Source organism: Melanaphis sacchari, unplaced genomic scaffold, assembly GCF_002803265.2.
Source record: "Melanaphis sacchari strain LSU unplaced genomic scaffold, SCAv2.0 Contig0_pilon_pilon, whole genome shotgun sequence".
Lineage (NCBI taxonomy): Eukaryota > Metazoa > Arthropoda > Insecta > Hemiptera > Aphididae > Melanaphis > Melanaphis sacchari.
Genome location: NW_020270366.1, coordinates 6,909,536 through 6,931,260, shown reverse-complemented (window position 1 = coordinate 6,931,260; position 21,725 = coordinate 6,909,536). Strand labels below are relative to the sequence as shown.

The 21,725-nt window shown below is 23.6% G+C and overlaps 1 protein-coding gene across 1 annotated transcript; it reads right to left on the bottom strand.

Annotated features, from left to right (window-relative positions):
• On the bottom strand, positions 1–10,956 carry LOC112598046 (fasciculation and elongation protein zeta-2). Its single transcript, XM_025344374.1, has 8 exons — positions 10,266–10,956; positions 2,354–2,465; positions 2,137–2,283; positions 1,990–2,062; positions 1,664–1,914; positions 1,513–1,588; positions 1,374–1,439; positions 1–311 (listed from the first exon to the last, which is right to left on the bottom strand). Exons 1-8 carry the CDS (start codon positions 10,739–10,741, stop codon positions 295–297), a joined length of 1,218 nt encoding a protein of 405 aa, XP_025200159.1. The 5' UTR covers positions 10,742–10,956; the 3' UTR covers positions 1–294.
• Positions 10,957–21,725: the final 10,769 nt, after the last annotated feature.

Genomic DNA, 21,725 nt, shown 5'->3' with positions numbered 1-21,725 from the left:
TAATAGCTAAATGGCACAAGACAAAAAAAAAAAAAATATTTCATTTATTTTATATTACACATTAATATTATTTATGCTAAAAAGAAGAAAGATGTTTTGTAGAGTTATTATTACAGAAATACTATTGAAAATTATAAGTATAATATTTTTAATATCATAATAGTAATGTCTACATATTATAGGTACCTCAAGTAGAACTTATACTCTAAAAATCTACGAATTAGGCCATAGTAACTTATATCACGTAGAGTTTAGAGTGCAATTGATTATTTCACTTGACTGATCTGTTTTCAATTATGTGGGACACAACACTAAAAAAAAAAAAAAATTATTAATAACATTTTTAGTATTTTTTTTTTTTTAAATAAAGAAGAGTAATACATTATAAGTAAAACATATAATGCCGCATGGAATTCGGAGATAGGAGGTTCTCTATACCAAAAATTGTAAAATAATAAAATAATTGCTAATTAAAATATATTTATTCATATCAAGTATAAACAAATCAGATACAATATATAATAATAACAACAATAAAAAAAATAAAAAAAAAAAAAAAAATACTTATAAAAACTAAACTGATATATATTGTTGTCTATTAATTTTATCGAATAAAATCATTTTCAGATAAAAATTTTTTTTGTTGATACCCTAATTTAGATTAAATTTAATGGTCAATCAACACAGTCACCACATTATTTAAAAAATATAACTTACTGTTAATAATTAAGTAGTTACAGAACTAAAGCACCTCTGATAACCTGAATTACTGGTTATAGTAGTAATAAAATGTATAATTACTATAATTACAATAAAAAATCACACAAAATTCAAAAGAATTTAACTTTTTACATAGTTTTAACTCCCTCAAAAAATTCTGGATATGTTACTGATTTAGAAAGTATAGTTTTAGAATATTTTTTTTTCTAAATTATTTAGCATAATACAAATTTAGTTGATTATTATTTATAGTTCTTTACCAAGTTTGTCATGTGAAAATTCAAATAAGTATTACCTAGGTTGCGGAAAAAACAAGTTTAAATGTATTTCTATTTTTAGAATGTTAACTACAGTAGTTTAAAATAATTAAGATGTGCATGTAGTTAGGAGGAAAATAATGTTTTAAATTAAAGTTTAAAACTCAATAATTGGTATGCATAAATTTGTTCGTTATTAAACAAAAAGATAATTAAATTAAATTTATAAAATTAACAAGAATTGAAAATAAGAAATATTATATTAATCAATATTTATTGTTTTAAGTATAAGTGAAAAAGTAGTATATTAATATTTATAAACAGTTTTTAAAGTATTTAATTAAAAATATAATAAATATGGTAAAAAAATTTAAGATTCAAGAATGTAATATTTACCTTTAAGAATGTAGTCTGTCAGTAATGTTGGTACTGTGGGACTGTCTTCATTTATTGCTTTTAATACTGAAAATGTTATATTTATAAATGTGTCATTTAATAAATCAATTAAAAATATAGGTAGATTTATTTTCCTTACTTTTAATGAGAACTTGAAGGGCCTGATTACTTAAAGGTCCACTATCCAAATGGTATGGTATGACAGTGGTTAAATACTATAAAATATCAGATAGTATATAATCAAATAGTTATAAAAAACAAAACATATATCAATACAATACAAAACATACTTTAGGCTCATTTGTTACGTTTTTATTTGTATTTCCTGCTCTTGAATTACGTTTTTTTTCCACATGATATTGTCTTCTTCGATTTTGAACAGCCAATAGCAGTGATATAAATGAGTTTTTTAATTCTTTTTCAAATTCCAACTCGTCTCTTAAGGCCAGTTCTGTAATTAATGTTTCAGAATAGTCTCTGATCAGCAACTCTAATTCCATGTAAACTTCATTAAGTTGAGATACATTCAATGTTTTTAATTCTATACAAAAAATAACGGTTATTAATATAAACTATTTTAAAATTAGGTTATATTTATTAATAAATATGAACAAACTTTCTTCTAGCAACGGTGAATGAACTTCCTTATGATGTTCAGAATCTGGAGTACAGTCATTTGAAGTACCCTCCTGATATATAAATATGTGTTTTATAGTATCTATTAATTAACAATTAATGTTTAATTAAAACATTTACAACATACTTCCATAATGTCATCAATTTCTCTAATGACTTCATCAGCAGTTGGAGGTTCAATATCAGCACTGGGACCAGATAATATCAAAGTATGCAAATCTAAATCGTTTGAAACAGCTTCATCTTCACTGCTAAGATCATCTGAGGATTCATCCTACTCAGAAAATTTGACATTTAGTTTGATTTAAATTATTAACAAATCACTATAAACTATATTGTTTAACCTGAATGTTGTTATTTAAATTGAGTACTGGTAGTTGAACTTTGCGTGCATATGACTTGGACCAATCAATAGGAAGAATATTGCCAAAGTTGCCTGTGATTGTCCACCACATTCTAAAATAAGAAAACATAATTTGCTTATTGATACTTGAATTGACAAATATTATTGTTCAATATTGATGATAAATAACAGATGAATAATTAAAATTAAATGTTATTATTGAAGAAGATTTCAATTATCATATTTTATAACATAATTATTTTATTGAAATTATTGACTACATAATAAACAATTTCTATAAACTTATTATTTATACATGTATATTACACATTTTATTCATGTATTATACTATGAATAATGTGTAGATAAATAATTTGACCTTAGTCCATTAATTAGGATAAATAACATAAATTACTACTAATTTAAAAGGGACAACTCAATAAACCATATGTTGAATTTTAGAAGGCAACTGAAGCAATTGACCTTACTTTAAGTGATCTTAAAGCCATTTTAAGTGTGCTTTACATATGTAAATTATTTCAATAGTTTAAACTAAATGTTAATACTTTATTATAAATTATAAATAAATATACAAATAATAATAATTATTTTTCTAAAACTATAACATTTCACATTATTTTATGAGCAATACATTACACATAGAAAAAAAAACATAACTTAGTTTTAAGCTATTAAATAATTATAACAAAGGTAGCTAAGTTTATAAAAAGAAGTGGTTAAAAATTATTATATAAGTACCTACTTGAAATAGATTCAAAGTTTGGGCCTTGTCTTAATACATGATAAATTTTAGTTCTATTTGCTCACTTTAAAAATAAGCATTTGTAGATTAAACCAATTATGCAAAATAATATTATTTATTTAAATTTTACATTTCACTACCTTTGTTTAAATTATGTACAAAATACAAATATATAGTAAATACACATACTAAATAATTAGTTTGAATTTCAAATAGAAAATAATAAAAAAATAAATACCTATATATTTTAGTTTTGTATTAGAATGTCTTATAAAAAGAGGTTGTTTAAATTGACTATCTATTATGCTAATTATTGTCTACACAAATTTAAAAAAAGTTTGATAAGTAAATAAGTAGCCATGTAGGTGATACATAAATTTAAAATCCTAGACTTACTTGGCTTGATAAGTAGATTAAATATTTAGGTGTGTCACATTATCAATGTTGACATCATTATTTAAACATTTATTTGACCTTTTTTCTTTCTTAATTAATAAGCATCACATTAAAATACTTATAGTAGATAACTGATTTAAACACTACTTCTTAGCTGTTAATATGAAATTTCACAGTACCTATTACAGGGGTGTGATATTTAATTGATAATCTGATGAGTTATGAAATTTTAAGTCTCATTAAAAAAAAATTAAGTTTGATTACTGTAATATCATTCATAGGTATTGTATTTGAAAGAAAAAAAAATAGAAAATAATAATTTATAAATCATAATTAATAAATAACAAAATAATGAAATAGGTATATATATTTTTAAGGTATTTATTGTGATAAAAATATTAAAATGAATTACTATATAAGGGAGGAAAATATTACCAATATTAAATACTACCTACCTACATAGCTACAATAGTGATCAATCATGGGCGTCCCGGGGGGGGGGGGAACGGAGTACTTGCTTTCCTCTTTAGAATTTTAAATTTGTTATCTAATTGTAATAATAACGAAACATGATAATGTTCTATAAATAAAATGTATAATAATAATACCATTAATACCTAATTGTAATAATGAAAAAACATAATAATGTACTACCTATAAATAAAATGTATAAACAAATTTTCATTTATTTTTTAAATTAATTTTGCCCCCTTCCCCTAGAAAAATGTTTGTGATCAATAGATACAAATTTATCATTATATAATAAATTAATAAAATAAAATAATAAACACGAATTTGATAAACCTAAATTACTACAGATAGGCTTAAAAAAAATGTATAATAAAACAATACATAAATATGTACTTCTTAATATACAACGATTAAACTTAAATTCCTTCGTTCTCCGGTTTTATAGTTGTATAAATATATTTTTAAATAGTCTAAAAACACATTAATAGCCGCAAGATGGGTACCTATGGGCTATATATGTAGTATATACATTATATATATAATCTGAGTTTTTGAGACATCTGTCCTACACACATAACAATTGCATTTAATATGTCGCAGGATTGGTAAAACTATTCTAAAGAGCACCCTAAAAGAAGTAGTCGTAATTTTAACGCGAGTTTCATTTTTAAAATAATTTAAAATAAACTAGATATATCTTAAATACTTATAGTTTAATTTTTATATTAATGTTATTACCAATTTAGTAATATTTAGTATACTTAGTATACTTAAGTATTAAATAAATGTTTAATTTTATTGTATAGGTACAATGAAAAATTTAATGTAATTAAAAATTAGAAATGTTTCAAACTGTATTTATGATAATGTAAATATATCTATAATAAAATTGTAATTACAATATAGGATACAAAATATGGATAATATTAATATACAACAGGCATATACCTACTCATAGATAAAACCAAATTTACTTCCGCTAAAAATATAAAATGCGTCAATCACCGAATAATAGACTACGCACAAATAATATCCTATGTTAAAGTGTATATTATATAAATGAATAAAAAAAAAAAAACAAGACACAAGGATATTATAAAATTAACGCAAAGCATATATATTGTGGGATAGTTAAAATATTTACAGAATCATCATATACATTTTGCATTGGCGACCATTCTTAGAAACAACTTCACAGGCCTTTCATTATTATTAAAACACGAAACGTGATCACGATTCAGCATATGATTTAATTTAATTCTCTATTATTATAATACACAGAGATAGAATATAACACTTATCACACAGTATATATATATTATATTTGTTATTAAGACATTTCAGGTTAACTATTTAGTATTTATCCCAACAATTATTTGAATGACACGATTTGAACAGTAAGTTCTGTATAGAAAATAGGGTGTAGTGTAGCTGTTCTTTTATGGTAATCCAGCAATAGACAAGCGACTGTGGGCCATCTCTAACATGTTATGAAATTATGACTAATATAACTGTAATATAACTATAATATACATTATACATATACATATATGTTATATTATGTATATAATAGTTATCAAAGCATAATATTATACTATAGGGTTTGTATATATTTTACGTAAATTTTGTTGTTGTTTTTTTTTTTATACATTCAAACAATAGTAAATATTATATTTTATATTATATAACATTAAGATAGTTTTTTTTTATTTTGTTTCAGCTACTTATTTATTCAATGTTCATTTTAAACACAAAACCAATTTAGTGAATAATTATACATAATTAATCAATTGTATATATATATAAAAAAAAAACTAGAAATTTAGATTAAATAGTTAGTGTGGAGAAGAATTTTAACGCAATTATGTCATGAACTGTATGGGTTAAGTCTCGGTTACCTGTAAGTTATTATGTGCATCATTATGGTGGCAGTATAAAACTGGTTTTTTTAGTTTTTACAGACCATAACAGGTAGTACATTCGACTATTCGAGATAAATCCACATGTTCATGTATAACAAAAAGATGCCTATGGAACGGTTAATAATTTCATGTTGTCATGAATCATTTCAAATTAAATGTATACCAAAAACGAATCAAACTTGTAATATTATTAAACATGTATAGTTACGTATTTTTCACATGTATTTGATTAACATAATGACATTTGAATCTATAAAATAATAAATATTTGGTAATTCATCACAAATGCTAGATATTACTCATAAATATAAATTGATCAGTAGGTAAATATTAAAAATGAATAGTTTTAATTTACAACAACTATTATTAATTAACCATTTGTCCTGTATGCATTAATTATGTATTCATCAAGAAGCAGATAAATATATAATTGAACCCATATAATAATCATAAATTACCTACAAATTAAGTAAAGTGGGTCTGCGACCTGCGTACACATCGCTTGCACACATTAGTACGACATGTAATTTGTGCACACTTTGAGGATGTCAGCGCACTATGTAGATATTTATTTTCTCTCTCTGACCCATGGGTAACAAAGTAAATTTCCGTTCAGCAGAACTAACCTAGTTCTATTAATTATTATTAAACTTAAGTTAAGAACATAATCTATGTTTATATGTGGACTATTTTACGTTTTTTCAATTTGTATGTTAGTTATGAACACGTAAAATTTTATAATTTAGAAATGTTTATACTATCTTATTTTATAATTTAAATATCTTAAAAATCCAATGTACAAACGATAATTTACTTAACTTTAAGTTTAGTAATAGGTTAATTCTCTTTTATACTAAAGCAAACACAATACAAGGTTGATTCATTCACTATATTTCTGGTGGTTTGGTGAGAAAATAAACAGTGAGCTGATATCCTTTAAAAAATAAAACGAAGTCGCTTATTTATACATTTTAATCACGTTTCGGAATAAAATCAGGAAAATTAAGCAATACACAGTAATATATTATATTGTAATAAATATTAAGTTAAGTATAAACATATTAAATATTTATCTATGACTATAGTTTTTATTTTTGATTGCTGAAATGATAAATATTAGTAAGACGTGTATGAATAAAAAATATAATATACACATGAACACGATTAATCGATAAATTATTAATTTAAGTAAACATAACGTAATATAATGTATATTTTGTTCGTCTAGTATAAAAAATATGAGAGATCATTCAAAAACTTTCTCCTAAAAAAAGTAAGTGACTATTAGGTAGGTACTATATAGTGAATATTTACCTATAGCTTAACATGAGTTTATTATGTGCGTTGTGCACCAGAGATCAGACGTTTCAAAACGTTTCTAAAAAATACAACATTTGTTTATATCTAATTGTCACAATGATTAAACTTATCATAGAGATTGTAACTCACTCAGTAGATGTATTACAATATACACTATTTATACATTTTAATCAGTGATAGTAATATAGGTCGGTACAATATTCCAAATGACCAAATAGATATATAATATCATAAAGTTGATGTCAAAAATTCAGCATATATTTTAGACGAGCAACCTTTTATAAAAATATTATTTGAAAAATCTGTATTATTTGTTTGTATGATATAAATATAATAATTATTATTATTATTACTTACTATTAATATACTTTTTATACAATAATACTTATGTATACAATATTATATAATTTATTAAAAATAATAATACGTAGGTACTATAATATGTTGATTATATCATACAAAATAAATAGTTTCAATTTAACTTTATTTATTTATGTTGTTTAATTAGGCACTAAGTATTTATGCAAAAGTACAATTATAATAATTATTATTAGAAATGATAATCATTACATGAGTAAATTAAAAAAATGTATCTTAAGTAAATGACAAATCCTAAATTTATAAGCTTTCAGCAAATAAACAATATAAATCTTGAAACTCTGGCAGCGCTTTATAAAGTATAAAACGCCAAGATTGTTTTGACGAAAAAGTTGTTAAGTTAAAAATAGGGAAGTATCTACATGTTATATGTGTATTATATTTCAAAACTAACATTTTTGCATTTACGGTCTAACCTTGAACTTTGGACAACAGCCAGAGTATTTAATTATGTGTGTGAATCTATGATAGACGTATTGTAGGTTATTATTTAAATAACATTATAGCAGTTCTAATTTATTTCTAATTTTAGTTCCAGAATGCCAAATATTTTGCTATTAAATATCTAAATAAATAATTAAGAGTAGCCAAACTTAATTAAACGCTTACAGTATATGTTTACAGAGAATTCATTTTCTTTAATAATATAATATATAATTTACAATTTACTTGTTTATATTCTCATACTTCATAAATCATAATAATGCAAATGACAAATTGCTTAAATAAATGTTAATATAAGTACATACTATTGAATAATGACTTTTAAATGTTTATTGATTAAATATAATGGAAATAAATCACTGTAGTTTAGATTAATTTAGGCATTTAACCTAAATTACTTAATCATTACTGAACATTTTTTTTTATTCACCTAATTAATAATGTTAAGTTGCAAACAAAATATTTTAAAATATATAATTAGATGTTTTATTTATACCTAATTTAATTTGATTTAGATTTACTTAATTGTTTATAAAAAGTATATTTTTTTCGTAACGATTTTCACCGGATATTATCTAAAAAAATAATGTTATAATATTAAATTTAAAAGAAAATTGTAAATATATTTAAAACTAAGATACTAATAAGTAATAGCCATATCAAATAGGTATTGGAAGTTTAAGAATAATGTGGAAAACACACTCTGAAATTCTTTTTAAATAAATAAACAGTATATTGCACATATTAAATAATTTATAAATAATTATGTATCCATATTACATGATTATTAATACCTTTTATAAGTTAAAAATGTCCGATTATCATTAATATCAACAATTTATTAGTATATTTGAGAAATAACTGAGAAATATGTCAAGGGTAATATATATGTATTATATAATATTATTAAATTAATAGTAGTTGATACAAATTTATCAATTAATGATAAAAAATTTTTATAATTAATCTAGGATCTTTGTAAGATTTCTTCTGGTACGTATGTGTCCTGTTTATTCAAATGTTATAGTGAAAAAAATATATCACTTACTACAAGTTATTATTATACAATAATGTTCACACGATTTTGAACAAACATTTTTCATGATTTACGTAGGCTTAACTCGTTCGAAAGATTTTTAACGTATAATTATTAATTTCGAAATGGACATTGGTGCCTATTACTCAATAAAATAAACATTAAATATTTATATTATTATTTATTACCGCAACAGTCGTAGCCATTAGCTCATCACAATATATATTTGACAATACTTATTATTGTAATAATAATGATTCTCGTCATTATATTATTCATTTGTTGTTTTAATAAACTTACAAAAGGTTTACGGTGGTGATTCACTCATTCGCGTGCCGAGGCGTAACGATCTCATTGTAGTACCTATATAATAACCCGTCCACTCGTAAATAATGCATATTGTGTTAGGTCGAGTAGGCGAATCGAGTTTTTAGTCATTGGAATCTTAGTAAATACTCAATGATATGAAATATAGGTAAACATTTGTAATAAATCAGCTGTCATTGTATTGAAATATATAAAGTAAATATATCATTATTGTAGATGTCGGTGTGAATAAGTACAAAGATACGACTATAGGAATATTTGATTTTTGCTTGCATGTATGGACCGTGTAGTGTATTCCGCATGCGCGGCTGAGGCTATCGGTTGAGGAAAAAGGTATTCAGTTAAATGACGACGATGACGATGTTCGATCTATATATGTAATGTTTGACCTACAAAATTATAACAGCTAGGTACCTATCTATATAGGGTGATGAGCCACTGTTATTACCTACAATACTATTTGTTTACACAAAAACTCGGTAACCCCATTCAGTATAAATATGTACGATGTACCTAACATCCCTAGTAGACCTTTCTAACTGCAAAATCGAACAATTCTTCCTTACCATTATTTAAGTTGTATACAAATGTTTTTATAGACTATTGTTGCAGTTCAACTTGTAAATTTTAAAATACAATCAGCAAATAATTAATAGATATATTATTTCCATATTTCTCTGTATGTAAAAATAAAATATAATACATATATTAAAATCCACCTTTCCAGATTCGCCCACATGTAAATACTAATATAACCTTAATAAAAACAATCAATACAGTGCAATATTATGATATAAATTACTTAAATCTTATTTAATTACGATATATAGAGTGTAAGGTAGTAGGTGCAACTTACTGGCATTCATTCATTATTTCTTCTTGAGTCCTAATCTGAACTGGTGCTAATTTTTCTACAGACTCCTCGTAATCGCAAAAGCATCTGGTAATTTTATCGTCGAACGTGTGTACAAGATCTTCCAGAGACCCGCTAAATGTCTCCCCAAAATTGTCCGTATCCGACGTCGTCACCTCCACGCCAACGTTGTTGTTATTCGCTCCACACTGCGTGCACGGAGATTTGTTCGCAGGTTCCAGTGCCCTACTACTGTTGCTTAGCATGTTGTCCAGTTGCTCTTTATCTGCATCGTGTACGCTAACACCTAACGCCGGCTGACTATTTCCTTGTTGATGATGGTGATTGTGAAGATTGAGTTTGGCCGACTGCAGCGGCGAATCATCGTCCATCATTTTTGTCCACTCATCCGACTCCTCGAACTGCGCCAGAGGCGCTTCGAACTTCAGTTCGGCCATTTTGTTCATCATATCAAGCATAGCTCTCAGAAAATAAGCGTTTAGACTGGTCGACGGCGATGGATAATAAAAACAATATTAATAGTGTAAAGATGGGCCTACCGAGACATAAGAACGTACGTAATGAACGTACCGTTAATAAAAACACAAACGACAAGGCACGCGGTCCGAACAGCACTGAGCACTGGTAACTAAGCAGTGAGCGACTGAACGAGTAGCAACCGCCAACCACCGTGAAACGGTCGCCCGCCGCCGTAGGGATCGTGAACTGCTTGGCGCCGCAAATGTACGGTGCTGTGACAGTGTCGCGCATGTACGGTAATTATTGTATGCAACACGTTCGTTTTCGTCGTAATTAGGTTCAATCATTATATCATTAAGCTATTTAAGCTAATATTATATTGTATACAGAGTTGTTAGTTTTATCAACACTTATTCGAATTTAATAATAATTGATTGATACTTGATTTTATTACGAATAGACGAGTTTTTTTTTTAGTTCCAACAGCTGGCGTAGTTAAACAACGATATTTGTCATCACTCTATAAAAAATTCTGACAACCAAATTCACGAAGATACGTAAAATAATAAATATTCTTGACAATAAAAATAGTTCATTAAGGATTTAAAATTTAAATTAGAAGTTTAAAATTGTTTTATAGTGTCGATGACATACGGTTATTTGATGAAACTTAATTATAATCAAACTTGAATGTATTAATAGTTACAATCGTCAATTTCAACATTTTTTTACAGAGACACATCACGTATCTGTGTTGAATTATATAAATCTCTGCCTAATGTCGAGAGGTACATCGTGCATATTTTTACTATATATATATATATTATATGGCATTTACAACTTTGGTGAATATGTTGGTCATACTGAAAGTTTTATTTGGTCGAATAATTGTCAAAAGCCTTGCTGTGTACTGCGATTGTGTGTACAAGAAAGGAGCTCGCGCATAAAAGGGCGGAATGCGCCGTCCCCTCACTCTCCTCCCTGTAAAGCATACTATTGATCCGTAAACACTGTGACCACTTGCTGCTGCGTATATATTTTTTCCCATAGTATTTTAAAAATACTAAATAAAAAATAAAACACAACATATAATTCGCCTAAAATTAATAAAAAAAATAATAATTATGCATAGGTAATATTAATTGTTCAGTTTTTTGTCATGTCAATATATCATAGACTAATACAGTAATAAAATAATAATGTTTTTATAACTGATTGCCCTACGTAATATAAGTAGGTAGTTAAAAGTTGAACTATTTCTTTTTTACCAATAATAATCGTTATTCTCTCTAAAAAAAAAAAAATAGAGTGATAGGTCATGTTATTAATGATTTCAATACATGTTTATGCGTGTTTTAATTTACGGCCTATGTGAACAATTTTAGAAACAAAACTTTATTGGCACTATTGAGTAATTTTTGTATTTTTTTCAATAAACTTATGAGTTATGAATGGAAATAATTATTTAGATAGGTGAACTAAATAAACCAATTTTATTGAAAATGGAATTTCTATTCAAAATCAATAAATCGAATATGATAATATAATATTATGTAATAGGTATTAAATATAAGCATAAAGTCAGTGCTTATTAAATCATAAGTAAATCGTGTACTTGTATCTTAATTTTTAACATAGCATATGTATATTATATCTAATACTTGTTTTTGAAAGATAAAAAAATAATAATATGTAAATACATTTTTAGGAATCGAACACAATTATTACAGATACGAGTATAAATACTTAATAAAAAACATGATTATTTACTATATGGACTTGGGGTATTTTACAGTGGATATTAATATTATTTTCTTCTTTATTCTATAGGTACTGAATATTATATACTGAATTTTTTACGATATTACAACCTACAGAGGAAATACTTTATTTGGATGTTTTCTTGGGATATACTTTAATGAAGCTCATATTTCATTTTCTAATACAACAAATAGCTGTAAGATTCAAATTATTCTACAAACATATTGTATTTTATCATACATTGGTTTATTATGCAATTATTATAGCTTACGTTTAATATTTATGAAGATGGTTTAATATATTATATTAATAAAGAATAGAGTATAATTTTTCCTTAGGTACCTAACTAGCTATAATATTATATAGTATTTATGAAATACAATAAAAATTACTTAAAATAACAATTTGTATGGTGCAGGGTATTACGAGATACGAAGTTCCGTGTGTGTTTGGCGCCACCAATATTGCAGTGAGGTGTCTGCACGCAATGAATAATTTTTCCCTCATCACATATATTTATATAGATATGAAATAGAGTGTACCTATTAAATAATAATCTATGTTTATGTAATAAGAATAATAAGATATATTAGGTTCTAGTAAGATAATGTTTTAAAATTTACTCGACATGAAAATAAATATTAATTATATATACAATATACCTATCAATAAATGTTAAATAAAATGTATTTATTATTAAATGTGTAATTAATTAAAAAAAATAGTTACTAAATAACCTATATACATTATATATCTATATAAATATAACAAAAGTATTTATTGAATGCAAATGCAAATCCTTGTATTTTTAAAATGACGCTATTTCTATCAACATATAAATAATATTAAATTAGTAAATTATAATATTTATAAGTCTATTAAATAGATATTTCTATAATAATTAATGAATACTCACAACAATTATTACACATCGTAAATTTGTTCAATTAATTTACATGAATTATGAGAAAAATATTGCTTTTACATTAATGAGTAGTGACTATAATGTGCATAATTATATTTAATATAATATGTATATGTAAAAAGTCAATTGGTAAGTTTTTGTACTTGCTATGTTTGCATAAACTACAATATAAGCACTATTTACTTAGGTAGGTACCCAGCGTATAAGTTAACACTTTAATAATAAACACTACTTTATATACTGCAGTAATAACTAATAAAGTAATAAAGTATGTTGTATATTATGTAAACAATTAATCATTTCATTTTCTAACCCAAGTAATTTTTAATTCTAATAAATATTGATATTTTTCTCTCCGTAAAAATTTTTATTCTGATATAAAATGTATAAGTTAAGTTAAATTCTAGTATTTATAATTAAAGGTATTACATATTTATATATTGTATTTTTATTAACGTTTAGTTAAAAATTATTATTATAATATAAAAATAATTTATTAACGGAGTTTATAATAGGTACTACCAAGTGAATACATATTAAAAATCTGCATATAACCAATTTGTTTTATTTATTAAAATAATAAACACAATATAATGCATATAAAAATATTAATAAATACGGACATTTTTATCACTGTATAATTTTAACATAAGTTAATGTTTTAATAGTAATATACATTAGTATTAGTAATATGTGTTGATCTTGTACATCCAGGAAAAGAGAGATTAATTAAAAAGGGTGAATGGTTTATTTAAAGAACATTTTGTTTCTAATAATAACACTTTAATAGACCTTATTATTATATCTATAAATGATAAATTAAACTTTATTTAATATAGAATAAATAAATTAACAAGTAATAATTTATACTATTATCACTATTATACATTTATATTTTTATTAAACACAAGTATCCCTAGTACTTAGATATTTTAAGGCTAAAGTTATTTTAAAGCTATATTAATTTTAAAATATTGTTAATTGATTTATCAATTACGTGTAATAAATCTATTATAAATTATATACCTACCGATACATAAAATTAAACTATATATGCAGTTACATTAAATTAAACTATATCTGCAGTTCAATATTATAAATTATAATACAAAAAAATAGAATTAATGCATAAAATTAGCTACAGAATAGGCATCTACCTATTTTTTTAAAATTATAGTTAAAACAATTATAATTTTTGATCCCATGCTTGTTTTAAATAAAATAAAAAGAAATAATTGTCTGAAATATGAAAACTGCAATGTCCCTAATGTAAAAAGCAATAGCTATTGATCCTCTTCTATTTCTATTTCTGGAACGACCGTGATTACGAGTAACGAGAATTATTTTAAACTCCAGTATTATTATTATTATTTTTTTTTTATAGGAAATACTTAATTTTTACATAATCGTTTAATCAAATGCTTAAAAATATTTTGTTAGTGACGTTTTACGTTTTAAAAAGTAAAACTGTAACGAATAAAAATAATTATCATACTTTTATAGTTCTGAATGGAATATGGATAATGGATATTAAACTAATTACTATAAATAGAATAAACCTTTATAAAATTATAAAATTATTGTTTAATAAATTATTAAATATTGCACTAAACTATTATGATATGACCTTTAATTTTTTTTTTCTTAATAGTATTTTATATTTGTAGAAATAAAGATATAGGTATATACATTTTATAACACATAACATAATAACATATATGTATTACTAAATCTTAATTTAAATACTTAATAATATTTTGAATAATTTTATTCTTTTAACATTTAATAGGAGTGAATAAAAATACTTATACAGGTAAATAACCAATTTATATTTTTTTTATAAATACATTTTCAACTCACTTCATGGTTGGATGGTGAAAATAACCATTTATAATTGAATAAATGTCTATTATACCTCTAAGTATTCTACCACTACAAAAGTACGTCTTACTCTTACTCGTAAGTTAAACATAAGAGTACAGATTCGTACAAAGCTTGTCTAATTCTTAAATAATTTATAAAGTCTCAAGCATTTGAGATAATATGTAAACATAAAATTTAAACTAATAATTAATTGATTTCTAATTCAGTAGCCTAGTAAAACAGAAACCTATATCGCCTCAATAAGTATAATGTATAAAATGTTCTCATTAATATTATGACCCTTTTTAAAATTAAATAATTAATGTTAATATCATAGTACCAGTATTACCTTTATAGCTATACCAGTTGATCAAGTGGATTCTACTTCAGTAACCATAAAAATGCTTATAGAAATTTTTAAACCATTATTAATCTTTTCTCTTCTGACTTTTACTGCTACAGTAGTACCTATACATGCCAAGATAAAAAATGTGGTTCAGTCCACAGTTTAGTTTGAAGTGTTTGAATCACCTTTATTATTAGTGAATTATATTCATTCACGATTATATATTACTAAACAGGATGTCTCAACATACGTTTGTCCTCGAACAAATACTGGCGCTCCCGTACTCCCGTCACCAATCTCAAATCTGTTATATTTCTTCGTTACCCGCTTCATGACTATAATATAAAGGTATACATTTTAAAACTTACAATTCTGTTTGAATTATGAATACTAAATGGATGTAAACAAAAATTTCAGTTTTAAAAATATTCACAAAAATTATTCTTATTAATTCACTTTCAGATATTTAATTACAATTTTTTATTTTGTGTACACTGTACAAATAAACTAAAAATACTTAATTAATAATAATGGAATATCTTTCAAAATTCAAGTATAGTAATATGTAATTAAAAAAAAAAAAGAGAGAGAGAGAAAGTTATTGCTGTTTGATAGATTTAATTTAACCTCATCGTTAAGTAGATCACTTTAATTGACATATTAAATTTAAATTTAATTATAAACGATTGCATATTATTTAAAAAAGATTAGAGACAGTGGTTACCTCTATTTTTAATGATGTTTTATCATATATTTATAGAAGGTAATATGTGATTTATTTTCCAAAAATTAATTATATAATTTAATTAATATTTAATACACTTTATACTATAAGAAGGTAATATTATAGTATAAAGTGTATTAAATATTAATTAAATTATATAATTAATTTTTGGAAAATAAATCACATACATTATGTGTATATAATTAGATATTATTATTTATAGATATTGTTATTTTAGATATTATATTCATTATTGTCAAATTTTTTTTCTATTACTCGTAAAAAGACTTAACGTTTAACTTTTTTTTATTAAATTATAGTAAAAAGTAAATGAGAGGAATTTTGTAATATACATATAGGTAGGAGTTAAAATTTAAAATGTTTTCATTGGTTGATATATTTTATTAAAATTTTAACTTTAAATTATTTTTAAATATGTGATGATATATTTTTAACATTTTTAAATTGCTATAAAATTAATTTATAAGAAACTTTGTATTATATTTTAAAGCTTGACTTAGATATTTTGATATTTTAATAGCTTATAAATTGCTCCAAATAACTAAAAAAAAAGCAAAAGAATTATTAAAATTACAAAAATGTATAAAAAAGCTAATATTAATGTTTGATGAAAAGTTAAAGTAAATAAGTACAGTTATTCATTTTGCAGAATAATAAAGTAATAAACTATTTATTGTCGAAACTAGTTACTTTTTAATAACAGGTGCGTTATATATTTTAAGAATACATGTTGAAAAGTAGGTACTGAGAATTTTTTACTTTTGATTCCCTTCTTTTTTTTATAAAGAAAAATCAACTATATTTCTATATCAGAAACTACCTTCAATATTAAAGATTGAATAATTTTTACTGCTATGAAAGGTGATGGGCACTAATGATACGTACAAAAAATACATATCATTTTAAAATCAATACATTCATCGCTCCGCAACATAGAATCTGTAACTAATATCTTAAAAAACTTAATAGATACTAAGTACATTAATGTTGACGGGAACAATAATACGTTGTTTTTATTTATTTTTTTATACTTGTATCTATTCGCTCTGACTGATTGGGCTTGATTTTTTTTTTAAATTCACATTATAGAATACATAGGTTAGCTATAACTGAATACTTGTATACGATATACCAAATCCATATATTATAATATCGTTATGTAGGTGTCTATTATCATTACGATCTACGCAATTTCATAATTACCATAAACCTCAAATGTGTAAACCAAGGCCTAGGATTATAATCCTGTGATGTGTCATACACATTTAAATAAAATTAAATATAAAACACAAAAGTTAATCATGAGATTTTAGTAAAATTGAATATTACCTATAATAAATAATTATACCATCAATTCCCGCAGTAATTAATTATTATCAATTATTATAATGATTAATAAGGATACACGTATTTTACGAGTATACAAGGAAGAAAACTATACTGCAAGAGTTAATTGAAAAAAAGGTAGGTAAGTGAGTACCGTTCTGCTGTACATTATACGTTGAGTAGGTTACTATTATTTGTAGGTTTGCTAAATTTGAATTCAATGATTATTGATCAATTATTATAGACGAAAAGGAATTATTTTGAGCGGAAACGGTCTATCAGCCTATATCACTAGGTGATATAGTTTTTTGATAAAAGTACCAAGTTATTATTTTACTTTTAATATTATAGTAGGTTGGTATAATTTTTTCTAAAAATATTGCACTTATTTTATAATTGATACTTAATTATTATAATAATGTATTATACTTATACTATATTGTATCATTTATATAATACAATTTAATAATATTTATCTATAAATGCTCTAAACCAGTAAAAATAGATTCATAGCATCTATAAATAGATAAAATAAATAAAAAATGTTATTGCCTATAATAAGATTAATAGTTACTTAAAATACATAAAAAATATAAGTTATCATAAATAATGTTTTTAAGTTATAAAAAAATAATTAACATATCGTTATTTATCGTTCAAAAAAGTGATTTTTCCAAATTCACGGCAAATTGAAACTTAAAATATTTATAAAAAATAATTAACAACATACATCTTTTAGATTTTATGGTTTTATAGTCTGAATATTTACGAAGAATTTTTTTTACAATTTTCAAAAATTAGATACAAAAAAAAAAGTTCATATGAGTTTTGAATTACAAAATAGGTTTTAATTATTTGTGATTTTCATCAAAATTTTTATTTCAAATGTACATAAAAAAAATTGTGCTTATGTATTTTTAATATTTTTGTACAAATATAAGTATAATTTTTGTGGGATCTTGTATTAAATTTTCAAGAATCTTGATTTAGCTTATAATTTTTTATCGACATTTTATCAACTAAAAAAAAAAAAAATGATCATTTGGTGATAATTACAAGTAAATATTATTATATATTTTTGAAATATAAAAAAATATCATACATTTTTTGTAGAAATAATTATTTTTTGAGTGAATATCGTATGTCGTAAAAATTTGATCTTGAAATGCTCATAATAAATTGATTTGGCTTTTTGGTAAAATTTTCTTTTTCATATAAAAGTTAAAAAGCTATTGAAGAACCTTGTACTAAATTTTTAAATCTTTGGTAAAAATAAAATTTTTATGAATTTCTTACAAAATAATTTACTTATATTCGTTATTTTTATAAATATTGTTGAAATTCTATTTTTTACATTTATAAAAAAATATTGTGATTATAGATATTGATATTTTTCAACTGAAAAATGAACAAATTATGAGAAGCTTTGTAGTCAATTTTCAAGCGTTTTTATTCAAAAAATAATATTTGATAACATTTATAAAAAAAAAAAAAATTGAAAATTTTGCTGGAAGTAGCTCAATTATTTTGAAAAATACTGGTAATTTTTAATTTTGTTCTTTCTAATGTACAAATAATATTCATCTTGCTATCTAAAACCGCCTTCAAAATTGAAAATCGAAGAAATTTTTCTACAACTTATTATATATTTATACAATAAAAATATCACGAAATATTGTAAAATAAATGCATTCATCGATATTCGCTCTATTCAGAATCTATAAACTTAAAAAAAAAATCCCGCATCCATTTATTTTAAGCTATTATGTACTTAGTTGTATCCCAACTTAAGACTCGATTTTAAGGAACACATGAGCTAAAGGTACTTTATTGAAAAGTTTTCTTTTTTAAAATCCATTTTCACTATTATCAAACACCAAAAAATATATAATTATTAATTAGTGCATCAAATGGACTTCTTAATAGCAATTCTTTAAGGGGCTTGCAATATTATTGAAGTTGCACTTCGTTCTTTTGAGACTTAGATTTGGTTATACTAAAAAACCATTTAATTGGAGTGAAAACAACCAATAGCTCTGGTCGCAAAACTCTCACCTCTAATATTTACGTCAATACAATTTAAATGTATTTTAAATTTTTACATTACCAATGGACATTTTTAACACGATTTTAGTGTAAGCATTATAACATGAAGAAAAATTATTGTGATTGTAATAAATTTTGAATTCATAATGATATTTATTTTTTCATATCACCATTTATCATTATTATGTAATATACTTATAATAGGAATATTAGAAATTGTTTATTTTATACTGTGACATTAAATTTTGTATTGGAAAATAAACGATATTTATATTACTATCTAGTTGTGAAATTCTTGAACTCATATAACTTTAAAAGAAGCTAGTAGATAGCACTGCTAGTTAAAAACAAAATATTAATTTTTCTGACGTTCTGCACAACCAGTAAGTTATACTTATATATTTTCGTTCCAAGAACAGAACGATGCATGAGCCCTAGTTATATCTCCAAGAAAGGAGTAATTTTTGTTTTTGATTTTAATATAATATACATCATCTTAAGTACTTCTTTATTAATTAATATAAATCTATTATTTTTATTTATAACTGCAGTAATCCAGATAATTTAAATAAAAATAATCATTCATAATAATAATTCTCAAATTATTTAATATTCATAAGTATATTTAATGGGTTAAGTATTGACATAGGTTTTTGTAGGTATTTGACGGTATTTTTCTAAAATGTAATCTTTGTGGTGGAAATCCTAGAGAATGACTAATGAGTATTATGGTTGTATTGCAAGGTGAAAGCACTCATTAGATAGGTTATTCTTATAGATTTGTACCTTGAATACGAATAAAAATTTTCTAATAAATTGTTAATTTAAAAATATGTATAAAAAAGTGACATAGAAAAAAAGGTATTTATTAATTAAAAATTTAAAAGGTAAAAAGTAGAAATAATGTTTATCCGTAGCATCAAAATGAAATGAAACACATTTTTATATCTTTATTCAAAATATTATTTGTTTTCAAATTTGAATTCTATTGATGAGGTAGTCATTTATATTGTCTATGTCCAATAGTATAGCAATTTAATATTTATAGTATTGTTTTGTGTAGCTAAACAGTAAACATGTTAGTTATATATTAAATGTATGATGGGTGTATAATTTAGTTGTGATAAATTAACTTTCCATGTTAAACGTCAATGTCAAGTGCTGACACATACATCATTTGGGGAATGTAAAAATGAAATAAACAGTGCTAAATATTGATTCACAATTCACAAAGTTGAGATTTTAAAGTTTGTCGGTTTGGTTCTTATTTGGAACGTAAAGAGTGATAATTATTATAGTGTTTATATTTCTCTGATGATAAATTTGTTAAATTATTAGGTACCTATTTTTTGATGAAATATAACTATAAAAGTTCTGCACCCAATCCAATGATATATTATTATGCATAAACGTTTGAAAATACGTTAAAAAGTTAAATAGTTCATAGTTCATAGTTTTTATTAATATAAAGTCTTAAAATAATATTTTGATTATATAGCACGGGTTACAATAATATGATTTAAATAAAAATTTTAAATAATTCAAAAACTTAAAAATAATTATATGCTAATTTATTATTATGTTTTATAATATACGAGTATTATATATTTATATATAAGTAATTATACAGCGTATTTAAAATTATTCAATGGGATTAGGATTTAGAGACGATAGAGCTTCAGAAATTTAATCATATTATGGTATGAAAAATGACAACATAATAAATAATGTGATATTGTACATAGACTTAAATCTGTAATATTTATTATATAGGTAACAGTATAATACAATAAGAACTTTTATATTATACTAAAAGTTAAGACCTAAGTCCTATTTAGTACACATAAGTAGAATTGTATTATAATCATACTATATGGAATATAAGTTATATATATATATATATATAAACTATACTATAATTGTATTATAATCATATAATTTATTTATTTTTAATAATAATTATAGGTATAC

Excerpts from the sequence above, each read along its gene's own strand:
- LOC112598046 (XM_025344374.1), bottom strand. The coding sequence starts at position 10,741 with ATGCTTGATATGATGAACAAAATGGCCGAACTGAAGTTCGAAGCGCCT. Across the intron at positions 2,284-2,353 it reads ATTTAAATAACAACATTCAG|GATGAATCCTCAGATGATCT; the intron begins GTTAAACAATAT and ends TTTTCTGAGTAG. Across the intron at positions 1,440-1,512 it reads CCTTCAAGTTCTCATTAAAA|TATTAAAAGCAATAAATGAA; the intron begins GTAAGGAAAATA and ends TAACATTTTCAG.